Source organism: Sinohyriopsis cumingii, unplaced genomic scaffold (assembly GCF_028554795.1).
Source record: "Sinohyriopsis cumingii isolate HCF-2022 unplaced genomic scaffold, ASM2855479v2 utg000349l, whole genome shotgun sequence".
Classification (NCBI taxonomy): Eukaryota; Metazoa; Mollusca; class Bivalvia; order Unionida; family Unionidae; genus Sinohyriopsis; species Sinohyriopsis cumingii.
In genome coordinates this window covers 4,573,277-4,590,218 of record NW_028315889.1, presented here as the reverse complement: position 1 = coordinate 4,590,218, position 16,942 = coordinate 4,573,277, and the positions used below count along the sequence as shown (strand labels likewise).

At 33.7% G+C, this 16,942-nt stretch overlaps 1 protein-coding gene across 1 annotated transcript in view; it reads left to right on the top strand.

Annotated features, from left to right (window-relative positions):
* LOC149774348 (plexin-B-like) overlaps positions 1-16,942 on the top strand; it is a 253,049-nt gene that overhangs the window by 191,063 nt on the left and 45,044 nt on the right. The window contains exons 24-27 of the mRNA XM_089945411.1: positions 960-1,019; positions 1,865-1,939; positions 2,227-2,293; positions 16,462-16,608. Coding sequence (XP_089801537.1) covers positions 960-1,019; positions 1,865-1,939; positions 2,227-2,293; positions 16,462-16,608 — 349 coding nt within the window. The remainder of the gene's footprint in view (positions 1-959; positions 1,020-1,864; positions 1,940-2,226; positions 2,294-16,461; positions 16,609-16,942) is intronic.

Here is a 16,942-nt window from a genome sequence, read left to right as displayed (position 1 = left end):
TAGTTGCAGTGTGTGTGCTATGACATGTTGGATGAATTGATAAGCAAGTGGGTGTTCTAGTTGCAATGTGTGTGATATGACATGTTGGATGAATTGATAAGCAAGTGGGTGTTCTAGTTGCAGTGTGTGTGCTATGACATGTTGGATGAATTGATAAGCAAGTGGGTGTTCTAGTTGCAATGTGTGTGATATGACATGTTGGATGAATTGATAAGCAAGTGGGTGTTCTAGTTGCAGTGTGTATGTGCTATGACATGCTCTTGGTCTTGTCTTCTACTAGTATTATCTCTGCAATTGGAGATTCCTCTCTGAATTTGCCAAAATTTTGATGCTAGAATCCATGCAATTTTTGTTGTGAACACCAATAATTTTGTTGTGAACACCAATAATTTTGTTGAATACAATGATTCTGATTATGGATACAGACCTCTGTAGTGGACATTTTATTGGAAAATACTTTAACTAAAGGTTTAGACAATTCATGTTGAAACTGGCAATATAGTTTTCAATAAAAAAGAGACAAAATGCTGGTATTATGTAATGCTATGTATATTATAATTATGTTGAAATAATATTACTGTACCCTCTAAGTTTGGTACAGATAATTATTTCTTCATGAAATATTTGCAAAATTATTTTAATTTAGAAATTTATATAAAAAAATTATTATCTATAATTATTTTCACACATCTCAAAAACACTTATAAAAAGGATGCAAAAATGTCAGTACACTTTCAAGGTTCATTGATTGCTTTAAGTAGTGTTTGTAATACTTGCTGTATTTCTTACTGTCATATAAAGTTGGTGGCATTTAGTTGGTGGCCTTTAGTTGGTGGCATTTTGTTAGCCTTTTTCATACAGCTAGCATATATATGTGTATATCTCTCTCCATTAAAATTCTGTGTTTTAACAAGTCAGTCTTTGTTTTATAAAATAATTCATATATTTATATTTCTCAGGGTCAACGTTGCATCTTTGATTATGGTGATATACCAAGACAATTTGGAATATGCAACAGAGTAAGTTTTTCCATGTTTTCATATAATGATGCAAAAATCCAGAAACTGGATATGTGAGATTTCTGTTTTTTATTTTACAATGCAACAAACAGTTCCTCAAGTTGCTGGTACATAATTAGATTCTCACAGAATTGCTCATGGGAATTGATGTGATGGTGAATTGACTTTTTTTCATGTTTTAAAAAGAAAGGAACATGATGTGATTATACTGCTAAGATTTAAACAAAATTATAAGAATAAAATATGAATTTTACCTGACAAAACATATTTAAATGTTGAATATTTGTTCAATACTGACAATTATCAGAATTTGTCATTGATCACTGATCCCTATTTTACCGTATATTATTATTTACAATGTATTGAGAAATATATTTTCCAATAAAATATAACAAAATATGGGATTTCTTATTAAAACTTACAAATGTCAGTGTTGATTCTTACTTTATAGGCACATAACCAGCATTTTGGATAATACATTGAGTGATATATCAAGGTTTCATTTCACAGTTCTGATCACAATTTTCTTTACATTGATCACATAGGGGCCAATTACTTTTTTATTTTAAGAAAAAGTGTAATCCAGACACAGTGTTATAAGCAGACATGCAAGTTACTGAGGGAGTGGTATAGATACTATCAAGTCCAGCCCTAGGGCAAGGTGAATGAACCGCCTTGAGCCCTGCGCTTTCACGAAATCAACTCCACAATGCAAATTTTTTGCTTGGGGCCCCGCTGATCGCACGCTGTCTTGGGCCCTGCACATCCTAAGGCCTAGCCTGGATACTATTTAATCAATCAATTGAATGCTTTTATGTATGTCAATATATTTTGCTGTTTTTCAGATTACTGAAAGTACTCTTAAATGACCTTGTCGAGAAATATGTCCATGGAAAACATCCCAAATTAATGCTGCGAAGGTACGGTATAGAGCCATCCTAACAGATAATATACTAAATTTCAAATATATTTACAATGCTTAAAATGTCAAGCAGTTTCTTCCTAGTGAATATGAATGGAAAATAACTTTTGAATGTCTCTACACACAGTATAGTTCCCATGCATTTAGTCTTTCTTAAACAACAACAAAAAGAATGCCAATAATAATAATAATAATAATAATAATAATAATAACAATAATAATAAATTTATATATTAAATGATGTAACCATTCACTAATTTGATGTATTATGTATTATAATTTCAGGACAGAGTCTGTTGTAGAGAAAATGCTGACCAATTGGTTATCTCTATGCATGTACAGATATTTAAAGGTAAAAGCAAAATATAACCAGAAGGATACAATAAAGCCTTGTACTAAATTGACAGGAATTCATGTTCAGTGAAATTTAATATGTAATAGATTGATTGAAGCAGACACCTGTATGAAGATATTGAGTAACAGTCTTTATATCAGGGTTTCAGGATGTGAATGGGGATTCGATTGTCTCAAATCAAACTTTTAAAATGAATTTATGAAGTGAAATCACCACTTACATCTTCAACCACAAGACTAAATTCCCTATTCCAGCTTATTTTTTTGAACGTTTTGTCAGAAAGTAGAAAATATAATCATATATCATGGTTTGATTCAGAAAAACATGTTTATAGCAGTAATACACTGCCTGCTGTTATTGTGTTGCTGTATCTTCTCCTCTAGCACTAGTCCCCAGTCCAAGGAGATTATTCTTTTCTACATGGGTGCTCAGCCCTTTATCATTTAAGTCGTCTTCCATGGTTGTTTGGTAGTGCTCCACAACTCTTGGCAACACTTTAAAGTTATAAAAATGTTGAGACACTATAGCAGATATCTGGAGGAACTTTTGCATAAAAATTACATTTGTTTGTTCACAGAAGTGTACATTTAACTGTGTAATATGTCATTATTTTATGTTTACTTATTTGAAAAAGAAGGGTAGATCATCTTATATCATCCTGTGACAGCTTTAGTTACCTCCCCTCAAAAATAAGGCAAAAATTTGATTAAAAAGTTTAGTTTGTGCAGACAAATATATGGTAGATGGTACTGAAGAAGAGGCAAGTTATGGCAGTGATGTATTTGATGAATTGCTGAAAATATAGACATTTTCATCTGGAAAATTGACCTTTTAGGTGTTAGTTAAATAATTTGATCCGAAACATGAGTTTTAACAGGTAAAGATAAACATGGCAGAGAGTAATGAAGTGGCAATTGATGTCAGTAATGTGGATGCCAATTTTGATGAAAACAAAGGCAATTTGTGGGAGAAATTAATGTTTTAAAAAGTGCTGATCATGACTTTGATAACTTACCTGATGATAACTAGTTAATAGAAAATTTATTTAAAAACTGAATTTTCATGTATGAAAAACAAAATGTTAGACAGTGCTGAAGAGGCAAGTGATTGCAGTGATGTAGCTGCTGATTTGGATGAAAATATAGACAGTTTTTATAAGTAGAAATTTATATTTTAGGCATGGGTGTTCATTTCCCTGACTACATTGAAAGCAACTGAGCAGATGATAACTAGAAATTTATTTTTGCTTGGGTATTGACAGTGATGAAGACTTGGATAGTTTTCAAGCTTACTTGACATTTGAGTACATCTGTAATCCTCTGCACCAAATGTTGTTTTCATCACATTAATATAGACATGAAAACAAGATGTTTTCATCACAGCAGTATTGACAGGAAAACAAGCTGTATTTATCACAGCAATACGAGTCACTTCGAACTCCAAACATAGTGAAACCACAACTAATCTGGCTGAACCCACTAAAACCACTATCTTTAAAAAAGTAATAGCACTAAATGGATACAACAAGGACATAAGCAATGAACTCCTACTTCATAAACTCACAGAAAAAATGGAACACAGACCACCAAAGTATATCGTCTTAAAAATCACAAGGGACAAGGAACAAACAAAGCATTTATAGAGGCTACCGAGCCAATACCCTCAATAATAAAACTAGGACAGTCAGGAGTGTACCATAAGCTGGAAAACTACATAAATAGGCCAAAATTTTGCACCAAATGTCTGCACTGGGGACACTATGCCCTCAGATGTAGATTCAAACCAAGATGTAAGTACTGCAGAGGTCAACACAAAGGAGAATGCCACACAATTAAACAAAAATGTGCTAACTGTAAAGAAAACCATTATCCTAGATCGGCAGAATGCAGATTTGCAATAAAAGAGAAACAAATAGTGGACTTAATGAACGAAAAACACCTCACCTACCATTCTGCCAAAAACATTATTTGTAAAAACAACCCCAACACACCAAAATCTACCTTTGAAACAATCATTGAGCACCAAAACTCTCCACGCAGAATCAGAAGGGAAAACATTGCACCGCAAAACATACCCTCGAATCAGGAAACAAAAGAACCAAAAACTACAACCCACATTGTAACAAACCATGACTACCCTGATAACACTCCAGATACAAACAAAACTGTCACCCCAAACATCCCCAAATCTAACACACACCCCAACACAGAATTAATACAGGAAGTAATGAACCTAACAACAAGAATCATAATGCAAGATCTCAGTAGCATAATCAGATCCCTCAAAACCATTTTCACCATACTAGCTGATTGGACCACAAGACTAACAGATAAAGACAACATCAAAAATGAATAGTACAAAAAATAATAAAATCACCATCTGGCAATGGAACTGCAGAGGAATCTTTAAAAACCTATCAGAACTGCAGAACAAACTGAATAATACGGCCATAAAACCAGACGTAATCTGCCTACAGGAAACCCTCATAACACAAGAACACAAACGCCTGCCCAAACTACAAGGCTATACCCAGGGAATCTTTAAAAACAGACCCATGGGGCAGAAAGGGGGTGGACTAGCAATCTTTTTAATAGATACACTAATCTACTATGAAGTAATAGAAGTACCCCCTAACCTAAACATCAATAATAGCATCGAAATAATGTCAGTAATGATAAATATAGGAACCACAAACATTCAAATAATAAATGCATACGACCCAGGGGGTACCTTCTGCCCTACCAACCTAATCTCACTAAAGGCAATCACTAATAACAACAACAACAATCTAATGATCTGTGGCGACTTCAATGCACACAGTGAATTATGGGGAGGTAAAAAGAAAGATCAAAGAGGAAAAATGGTTGAAAAATGGATAACTGAGAACAATCTGGTCATCTTAAATGACGGGTCGAACACTAGATTAAACCCTGAGGATGGCACTCTCTCAGCCATAGACCTAACCATCACTACCCCAAAACTGGCTCAAATCACAAATTGGTGGGTGGATCAGGAAGATACGTTAGGAAGTGACCATTTTCCCATCACAATCAATATTCAAACAAAAACTCAACACATTCCAAATGAAACCCCACCTAAATGGAGGTACCAACAGGCAGACTGGGACCAATTCCAATTATTACTAGCTAGAGTAAATCCAGATAACTTAGAAAGCCCAAGTATTGACATGTATTATGATAACATAACAGACACAATTATAGAAGCAGCTAACCGATGCATACCAAAGACAACTAATATCTCAAATAAAAACCCTGTACCATGGTGGACTAAACAGTGCACTATAGCACATAAAGAAAAAAAAAAGGGCCTTAAATAAATATAAATACACCAAAAATTCTATCTACTTCCAGCATTATAAAGATAAAGAAAAAGCACTAAACAAACTATAAAAACTGCTAAAATTAATCTATGGCAAACCTTTTGCTCTAAACTGAGTCTAAAATCAAACTCAAAACAAATATGGGACAAGATAAAAGCCATAAAAGGGAAAGCAACTACCTCAGCCCCAAAAATTAAAAATGCCATAACAAATAAAGATAAGGCAGACCTCCTAGCGAAGCATTTTTCGAACATGAGTAGCAACAATAATCACACCAAAAACTTTCAAGAACACAAAAAACTAATGGAGGGAACCCAACCTCAAATGTTTCAAGACCAAAGAACAAAAGAATTTCACCTAAATAGCGACATCACAGTACATGAATGGAAGATAGCCCTACGATCCAAAAACGAAACATCCCCTGGTAAGGATCAGTTAGGTTACATTATATACAAAAAACTACCTGTCAATATAACAATAGCCATAATCAAACTCTTTAATAGGATATGGGATAAAGGCCAACTACCCACCAAATGGAAACAGGCCATAGTAATACCAATCCCCAAGCTAGGTAAAGATCCCATCAACATAAATTCGTACCGACCCATCTCCCTTACAAACAATATTTGCAAAATAATGGAGACAATAATCACAAATAGGTTAAAACACCACCTAGAAACCAATAACCTACTCTCCATAAATCAATGTGGCTTTCGGAACAAACGGTCCACAACTGACCAACTTCTCAGATTGGAAACAGACATCAAACTCGCTTTTAATGCACATAGGAAAACCGATCGCAACCTCATAGCGGTTTTTTTAGACCTAGAAAAAGTGTTCGACCTAGTATGGACCAATGGACTAATGGCCAAATTAAACCAATTTGGAATAACTGGATGCTTGTTCAACTGGATTGGCGATTTCGTCACAGGCCGGAAAATTACCACAAGAATAGGCAAAACCCATTCGGAAGAATTTTCACTTGAAAATGGAACACCGCAAGGCAGTGTAATAAGTCCGTTACTATTTAACCTAATGGTAAATGACCTTGACCTCAATGTAGCCTCCACAAAAATAAACTTGTCACAATTTGCAGATGATAGTGGCATATGGAGGAATGGAAATCCTGCCAATAACACAGTAGTTAAAGAAATCCAGCAGAGCCTAGACAACATAGGGAGATGGGCATGCAAATGGGGTTTCAAAATATCTCATGAAAAAACTGTGGCAATCATATTCACCCACAAACGAAATAACAACCTAGTCTATCCAAACTTCTATATACAAAATCAATTAATCAAATATGTAACAGTAGTAAAATTCCTAGGAATGTTCTTTGACAACCACCTCACATGGAAACAGCACATTGAACAACTCACCCAGAACTGTAACAAGGATCTCAATTTACTCAGGAACATCACAGGGACTGACTGGGGATCCAACCAGGAAACCCTCCTCACGATATATAAAAGCCTAATTAGATCAAAACTGGATTACGGTTGTGAAGCATATAACTCAGCTAAGCAGCCTGTGCTACAAAAACTTGACACTATCCAGAGAAAAGCCTTGCTATTATGCACAGGAACACTCCCCTCAACATCATTAGAAGAACTACAAACACTAACAGGAGAACTACCCTTAAAATTACGTAGGCAAAAACTGCTCCTCCAATACTCCATTCGATTAGATACCCACCCAGACAACCATCCCACCAAAATAGCAATAAATAAGTGTAAAGTGATCTTCAAACCCAAAATCATACCTATGACACCAAGTGGCAAAGTAATCCTTGAACTAAGAGAAAAGATACCTCTACTAAAAAAACAGGTAACCAACAATACAGACCAGAACAAATCACCATGGTTACAAAAACCACCAAGGATTAACATTGAAGCTACCAAATTAGGCAATAAAGAAGGACAAGAAAACTTACTAAAACCTGTACTGGTAAACGAAATCAACCAAAAATACCCGGACTATGTTAAAATATATACCGATGGATCAAAAACAAACAACCCACCAAGAACAGCAGCAGCAATAGTCATCCCTGAATTCAATATACAAACAGGATCCAGATTACCTGACTATTGCTCCATTTACACCACTGAATTCTGGGCTATACTTGAATCACTACAATGAATCATAGACAACCAAATACCTAAAGCAGTCATTATAAGCGATTCCCTAAGCGCTATCAAATCGATCCAAAATCGCAATACACACTCTAGGGAACAATTCCTCGACAGAGCATGCCAATTAATCGACGATATCACCACAGCACATCAATTAGTCAAGCTCATGTGGATACCATCGCACATTGGAATCTCTGGCAACGAAACAGCAGATGAAGTTGCAAAAACCAAACTAGGAGATCAAAACTCTATCAAGCTTAACTATAGCTCTACAGAAGTAATAAGCTGCGCACAAACATATATAGACCAAACATGGCAAGATTTTTGGAACTCCCCCACAAAAGGTAAAAAGCACCATGAAACCCAAAAAAACGTAGATAGGAACATACAGCTACCTAAGGGTACCTATTTAGAACAGAAAACCATAAACAGGATAATAACTGGAAAAACTAAACTAGCAAGCAGTTTTGGAAGGTTTATAGGACCCAAACCAGCAACCATTAACTGCTTTAACTGCCACACCACCGAAGATCTACACCATGTATTCAATATATGCCCAAAATATCAACCCGCTCGGAAAATATTTATCAAAAACCAAAAAGAGATTGGATCACCACACACATACCCAGAGTTACTTATGGACTCTAATAAAAATAAACAATCAGCATATAAAAATATAAATCAATTCATAGACTCAGCAGGACTTAGGAACAAAATATAATTACTATCCCCACAAAACTGAAAGACCCAGTAACTAGCTAAATAAATTTAGAAGCCACCACATAAAAAACCATTACATATCATTCAATTTTATAAAAGTATTAATAAATAATTCACAGACAAAGCACCTATAAAAAACTAAGGAAACCGCAAAATCGGATATCCTAGATGTCCTTAACGAACCGAGTAATCAGCTAGGATTCCTCTCCTAGATGTCCTTAACGAACCATGTAATTGGCTAGGACCCTGGTCTCTTGCTAAATAAAGTATAAATAATATTCAATCTCTAAAAACATTAATTAATAAATAACTTAAAGAGGAAATATCTAAAAACTTATAAATAACATAACATAGGAAACACACCCTAAACACCTTGACTAGTAATCCCATAATAACCTTGAAAATCTCTCTTCATACATGATATCTACTAAGAACCTCTATAAACAGCATAGAACATCCCCCCTCCTTTTAACATTTTGAAGAAGAAAAAAAAATAAAATCTCAAATAAAAAAAAAAAAAAACACCAGGCAAATGCAACAAGAAACCAGCGATGTAAAGCAAGCAGGACCATTCCCGAGCTCTTTATGGACCCACAGATTGAGGCCAAACTATCAGGGTTCCTTGAATCCATAAAAGCCTGGGGTAGGTGGCACCATCCCCTTCCCCAGGAACAACTAGCAGGCTGCGGTGCAGTCAGAAAAAAGTGGCACATGCACAATTGTGCGAACGCTACTATAATTAAACTCAACAACAACAACAGCAATATGGGCAGGAAAACAAGTTTTCATCAAAGCAAAAGATCATATTGTTTTGCTTTAATATGGCTGAATAGCAAATGTACAAAACAAACGTTTTCAAATACACACTGTTATGAGTCTATGCTCTTAGAATAAGTAACAGAAAAGAGTGAAAGACAACAAGCTTTGTATAATTTAACAAATAATTTATTGTCCTAGAATACAAAAAGTGAAAATGAGAACAAATAACTTATGGTATTGCAAATTAAATCCCAAAATAATCCAAGAATTACAGACACAAGTCCTAGTAATTTCAAGTCTGTAATAGAATTCAGTAAAAATCCAAAATAAATCGAAAAACTGAAGGCAATGACATGTCTGTTATAGCTCCTAGTGTGTTGATGTAGCAGTAGTGTTTTCTTTGAATCACAGAAATATAATTCCAGGTTTGAATACACTATAAATTCAAATGAACGTCTTTGCCCAAGAATTTTATCAGAGCACTTTTGTATTTCCAGAGAAAATAACAACTTGAATTCGTTAATTTGAAGAAATAAAATTCAGCCCAAAATGACATGTCATAACTTATAATACAACTTGATTGTGTTAAGACTTAAAGCATGAATGATAAAATCCTCAGATGCAGACGGTCAATGGTTCGAACCCCAACCAAGTCATATCAAAGACTAATAAAGGTGGTACTAGTAGCTGCCTCACAAGGTGCTCAGTATTAAGAGGTTAGTTTTAGGAACGGTCAGCCTGGTGTCAGAATAATGTGACTGGGTAGTACATCATGTGGCATACCTAAGGCATGATGCCCCAGTGCTAGGCATCATTATTAACTCCCACACTGCAGACATCATAGCAATATGACTAAAATTGTTAAAGACACACACCCATGACCAACTTCAGTGTAAAGTGACAACATTGTTGCTTAGTGACTAATACAAAACTAATGAGTGCAAAACAATTTAAAATGTATCAAATGCATCTTTGACCATGTGATGTTTCCCAGGAATGGAATTGTATGAAAGGATAATATTAACATTTTAACATTCCTGGGAGCTTGTCCAAAATGGCAGATTTGCTTTTTTGTTTGACAAAGGAACTTTCCATGTACTTTTGCACCTGTACAAAATTTTCCATATGGCTTGAATATGGAATCTATATATATTTTACAGAAATTATAGCTGAACTGCTGAACGATTTTAGTCTGTCCAAAAGGACTCATCATGGAAGATTTGTGGATTCCTTACATACTCCTTATGGAAAATGATATGGAATGTGCAAATTAATCCATGAGGCTGTAGAATTTTAGTGTATTAAAGATTAAAATTCCATACATACTTTTGAATATTCCATATGGAATTTAAACTGTCGTCAATATGGAATATGGCAGTAGTTTATATGGAATATGGTAGTAGTCCATGTGGAAGAAATTATTCTTATTTGTTCCTATTTAAAACTGTAAAAGAAGTGTATTTAACAAGCATGACCTTTATGTTATTAGTATAGCTTATGATTATCTGATTGGGTGAAAAAATATCCTATTTCATGGTAGCCCCATGTGCATGAACAACACAAGGGCACAACCCACGATGTAGTCATTAATGGGTGGTGACTGGGGTGGTGGCAGGCTTGCACAAATTCTGGTAAAGAAAAGTTTGATGCAGAGACGCTAAATACACTGTGTGTACCCATGAAAAGACAGAGACTCTAAATCCATTGTCTGTACCTATGAAAAGCAAGAGACTCTAAATCCATTGTCTGTACCTATGATAAGCCAGAGACTCTAAATCCATTGTCTGTACCTATGATAAGCCAGAGACTCTAAATCCATTGTCTGTACCTATGATAAGCCAGAGACTCTAAATCCATTGTCTGTACCTATGATAAGCCAGAGACTCTAAATCCATTGTCTGTACCTATTAAAAGCCAGAGACTCTAAATCCATTGTCTGTACCTATGATAAGCCAGAGACTCTAAATACATTGTTTGTATCTATGATAAGCCAGAGACTCTAAATCCATTGTTTGTATCTATGATAAGCCAGAGACTCTAAATCCATTGTCTGTACCTATGATAAGCCAGAGACTCTAAATCCATTGTCTGTACCTATGATAAGCCAGAGACTCTAAATACATTGTCTGTACCTATTAAAAGCCAGAGACTCTAAATCCATTGTCTGTACCTATGATAAGCCAGAGACTCTAAATACATTGTTTGTATCTATGATAAGCCAGAGACTCTAAATCCATTGTTTGTATCTATGATAAGCCAGAGACTTTAAATACATTGTCTGTACCTATTAAAAGCCAGAGACTCTAAATACATGTACATTGTTTGTATCTATGATAAGCCAGAGACTCTAAATCCATTGTCTGTATCTATGATAAGCCAGAGACTCTAAATCCATTGTCTGTACCTATGATAGGCCAGAGACTCTAAATACATTGTCTGTACCTATTAAAAGCCAGAGACTCTAAATACATGTACATTGTTTGTATCTATGATAAGCCAGAGACTCTAAATCCATTGTCTGTATCTATGATAAGCCAGAGACTCTAAATACATTGTCTGTACCTATTAAAAGCCAGAGACTCTAAATACATGTACATTGTTTGTATCTATGATAAGCCAGAGACTCTAAATCCATTGTCTGTACCTATGATAAGCCAGAGACTCTAAATACATTGTTTGTATCTATGATAAGCCAGAGACTCTAAATACATTGTCTGTACCTATTAAAAGCCAGAAACTCTAAATCCAATTTAATAAATTATTATTTTATAGTGAGCTCATCACACATACTCAGACTTAGTTTTCTATTAGTCATGCAATTTCACTGGTGACCTAGGAAATACAGTGGAAGGAATGAATACAGATTCAAAATTGTTTGAAACAGTATTGGTCAAGGTTAAATTTCCCTTGCACACTTGTCCAATACATCAGTAGTTTCTATCATAACATTGAAAAGTTTGTTAAAATTAAACCTGTCATTAGAGTGCTATAAAGTACTCAAAGTGCTCACTGTTTTGTAATAGCACTTCATACACAAATATGTTTCATTAGCTGTTAAATTCTGCCTTTAAAAAAAAAAATGGAGTATACTTGTTTCCTTGCAAAATTGTCACACACAGCAAATAAGAGATGCAGCTAAAATAAATTCCTTTGTCTGAGGGCCTCAAGGTAGATTAGTTCTTAGTTAATTGTGTTACCCTCTTTAAATAAGGTCATTATTATTATTGCTATTATTATTATTATTATTATTATTATTTGGTGGGTGATTCATTTAATGAATTATCAAGGAATGATTCCAAAACTTGAGGCTGATGCACATTATTATTATTATTATTATTATTATTATTATTATTATTATTATTATTTGGTGGGTGATTCATTTAATGAATTATCAAGGAATGATTCCAAAACTTGAGGCTGATGCACATTATTATTATTATTATTATTATTTGGTGGGTGATTCATTTAATAAAATATCAAGGAATGATTCCAAAACTTGAGGCTGATGCACATTATTATTATTATTATTATTATTATTATTATTATTATTATTATTATTTGGTGGGTGATTCATTTAATGAATTATCAAGGAATGATTCCAAAACTTGAGGCTGATGCACATAAAGACAAGCTCTTCAGTCTAAAGAATCTCTCACAGCCATCTGTTAAAAAAGTGGGAAAATCTTCACATTTCTTCCCTTCTGGTTTTAGACACTTTATACTTCACTTCCATATAGAAATCCATTGGGGTGGGTGGGGAATATCAGATGGTTAGGTTCCTCCTTCCCCATCTGTTAAAGGTGGCATCAGCCAGTTTTGCAAATTGGTTCCATGGCAAATTTCTTAAGGGTATGGTGTGAGTTTTTGAGCTATTATTGTGTAACAATTAAAGAGATGGATATATTTGTGAATTAGGTGTTTCAGGCTTGTGTTGTTCTTGAAATTGATGTGAGGCATGTCCACCTCCCATAGTCACTGTGCAATACGTAGCCATTGAAATACCAATAGTCAGATAGGAAGTAGAGCTAGCCATCCATAGCAGTAGACACATGGGTTCAAGGCAAGTAGAAAATCTCAAAAACGGCTTGAATGACAAATATTCTGAATTGCATCAATCTGTTTTGTAGACAATGTTTTTCAAGGGCTTGCATTTGCACTGTGAGCACCACATGCTGTCAAAAATGGCCTTCGCATGTGAAAAAAGCATGTATAAAAAAGGGGTTGGGGTGTATAATCATTTTATTCTAACTTCACTAGACTTGACAGGTCAAGTGTGTGATATGATTATGTTGTGCTTCATAATACCTATCCAAAAATATGGACCTTTTTGACCTCACTCATTTATTATTTTTTAAATGAATTTTTATATTAGGTAGGTGCATGCGACATTAAATTTGTACATAAAAACTGGCCCCTGCCCCCCTAAAACTCCACACTGTTTGTGAAAAACTAGACTGTTAGACATTTGAAGAGCCACCTCTTTTTAACAAATCCTCTCCTAACAAACTCCTGCATTCCACCTTTCTTCTAGCATGATTCAGGTATCATCCACTGAAATAGATTACAGCAACATGTACTATGTGACCTGGTCAAACATTTTGACTATTTTCCTGTTTTGCAAAAGCATCTACTATTTGATTTAATTTGCTAATTTCATCATCATCCTGTTTGCAATGACTGCCAACATTGCATTGTGAACCATAATTTGGCAGATGCAGCAACTAAATAATAATGTTCTGCAGAATTGATGTGTCAATGATTATGTGGTACAAGATTACGAAGTCATCTCATCTAACATTTTAAATCATGGAAGCAAAACAGAACAATATAAAGCCTGCTGAACTGCAGTCCCACAAACAAGCAAAATGCAGTACAATCTTGTTTTTACTCACCAATTTGAAACTCCATGATTTTCAATCCCAACAGTCATCTCAAGGCTTCTGTTATCATCTGCTGCACATGTATTGGTATTACTTCAATGATATTTCCCAGATTAATGTGCTAAATTATAAAGATTAATACTTAAAAATGGAGCCTGTTTGAAGTAAGGCTTCCATTGTAATGTGTTTGTAATGTCTCCCATTAATTGTGTGCTTTATTCATTGTCAGTAAACCAGACTCCAGACAGTGACATTTCTCATTAATGTTTGTCAATACTGAATTAGGCCTCTGTCATGGAAAACCACATTTCATCATATATGATTTTATTACTTGATTTTTTTTTAAAGCAAAATTTATGTAGCATAATTCTTGATATAATGCTGGCATAATGGGTTCTCTCTTTCTCTTTCTCAGAAAATGGTCATATATATTTTAAGTTTTGATTCAATTGGAAAAGAATTGGCAATTTAGCAGCAGCTAATAAGAATAACAATAGTGAAAATATTTCACACTGTTCAAAACAACACTTAAAGTAATAACAACAGGGACTAGTGTAACATTCCTGATGAATAAAAAAGCAAAGATTCATAAAAATGGAATTTTATAACTAGCAATTTGATTTTTTCAACCTTGTTTGGTATGAATTACTCATTAATTAAGCATTGAAATTGTGTGGAAATGTATAATACAGGAAATATAATCACTTTCATTTACCTTTCTTTAATCGATGAATAATGGAGTTCTTTATTATTATTATTATTATTATTATTTTTATTTTTATTATTATTATTATTATTATTATTATTATTATTATTATTAAATGTTTTGAGATTTACCACATTCAAAAATATAGTATAACTCTGGTAACAACATTAAGTAAAACAAAATGGAATTATTGGAAATTAAAAGATAATCTTCATGCACAGGTTTTCTTTTAAATTTAAATGACTCTTTATTCAGCCTTCCACCTCAGCTACACTGATACATAAAATTGCACAGTTTTATTTTTACTCAAATCAGATTGTTTATGTCAATCAAAATTCTGACAATATTTTACATGATATTATGACACAGGGAAAATGGTGTTCATGGACAATGCTGCAAAATTTGATCCATATAGAATTTTCACTTGTTGTGAAGTACTTATTGAATAGATATGGAATAAATCTGATTCCACGAGTTTTCCAGTCCATATCTGTTTTTAACAGATTCTTGAAGTATTCTATTTGGAATACATGTGAAATTTTTGTATGGGAGTAATAACTAACCAATTGATGGTCCACTTTTGAAAGGTCATGGACCACTTGACCCATTCAGAGGCAAATCCCGACTCTGTGCTTCACTTTGATTTTAGCAAGAAATTTGTCTTCACTGCAATATTACAAAATATTAAATATCTGGACTCAGTGAGAAACACTTTTGATATATATAATTCATTTCCTGTAAAATTAATTAAATTTCATGCAAGAGTTTACCAGTGTAGATGTTATGAGCTGTGTACAGAGAAATTCTATGCCATTTTATCCAGTGATCATTAATTTGCAGTAAATTCATTCTGCAAAGACATTGTGTTCTTCAAGGACTGTGTTCTGTGGAGTGGTTAGGTGTTATTATATTACAGAAGTTAAGTGTTGTTATATTACAAAAGTTGTTATATTGCAAAATAATTTATATTGTAAAAGTTTTTAATTGGTTTTATATTAAAAAAAGTTGTTATATTGCAAATGCTTTTATATAAAGTTAAGTGTTACATAAAGAATATTGTTATATAACAAAAAAATGTCATATTATAAAAAAATTACTAATTGTTGTTATATTACAAAAGTTATGTTGCAATAGTTTTATATTATAGAAGTTGTTAAATGTTGTTATATTGCCAAATTTGTTGTTGTATTGCAAACATTTTATATTTAAAAGTTGTTGAATGATATTATGTTGCAAAAGTTGCTATATTAGAAAAGTTGTTAGGTGATGTTCTATTACAGGGCAATATAATTGTTGGGAAATAATATTATGATACCAGCAAATCTGTTTATGTGATTACTAGCTAATGAAATGCAGGAACAACCTTGGATGTAACAACTCTGGATGTAATCTAGAGTCGAAGATTCCTAATGTGATTCATACTTGTTGTTTTTGTGTATTATGATTTTAACTTTTGCATCCAAAAGGGAAACATTGTATATAACAATGCTATAACATTGTATATAACATTGTATATAACATTGTATATAACAATGCTATAACATTGTATATAACATTGTATATAACATTGTATATAACATTGTATATAACATTGTATATAACAATGCTATAACTACTGTATATTTCAGGACTATGCTGGTTCCTCATTGTATGTGTTATATAAATCTATAAAACTGCAAGTAGAGAAGGGTCCAGTTGACTGCCTAACAGGAGATGCCAGGTACACCCTCTCTGAGGACAAGCTACTAAGGGAGAAAATTGACCCTAAACTGCTGGTTAGTAATTTTAGTTACTATAAAACATGCTGCTCAGTAATGTCATTGTCATATAATTCCAGTTTTTGTGAATTTACCACGTTTTCTTAGTTTTGATTGGATGTAAATGGTCATGTGATCCTGATCTAGAATTTGTTACACATCCATATATTCTGTGGACTACTTTTGATATGAAGTTTTATCTATATCAATGCCTTACACCCTAATAATAACAACAACAAGCCCCACCCACCCACTCCTGTGATTTCTGATTGAAATTTACAAACCCCAGATTAAAATTGACCATTAGAAGTTTAAACAATGTAATTGCACAGATCTTCCTGCACTTCAACAC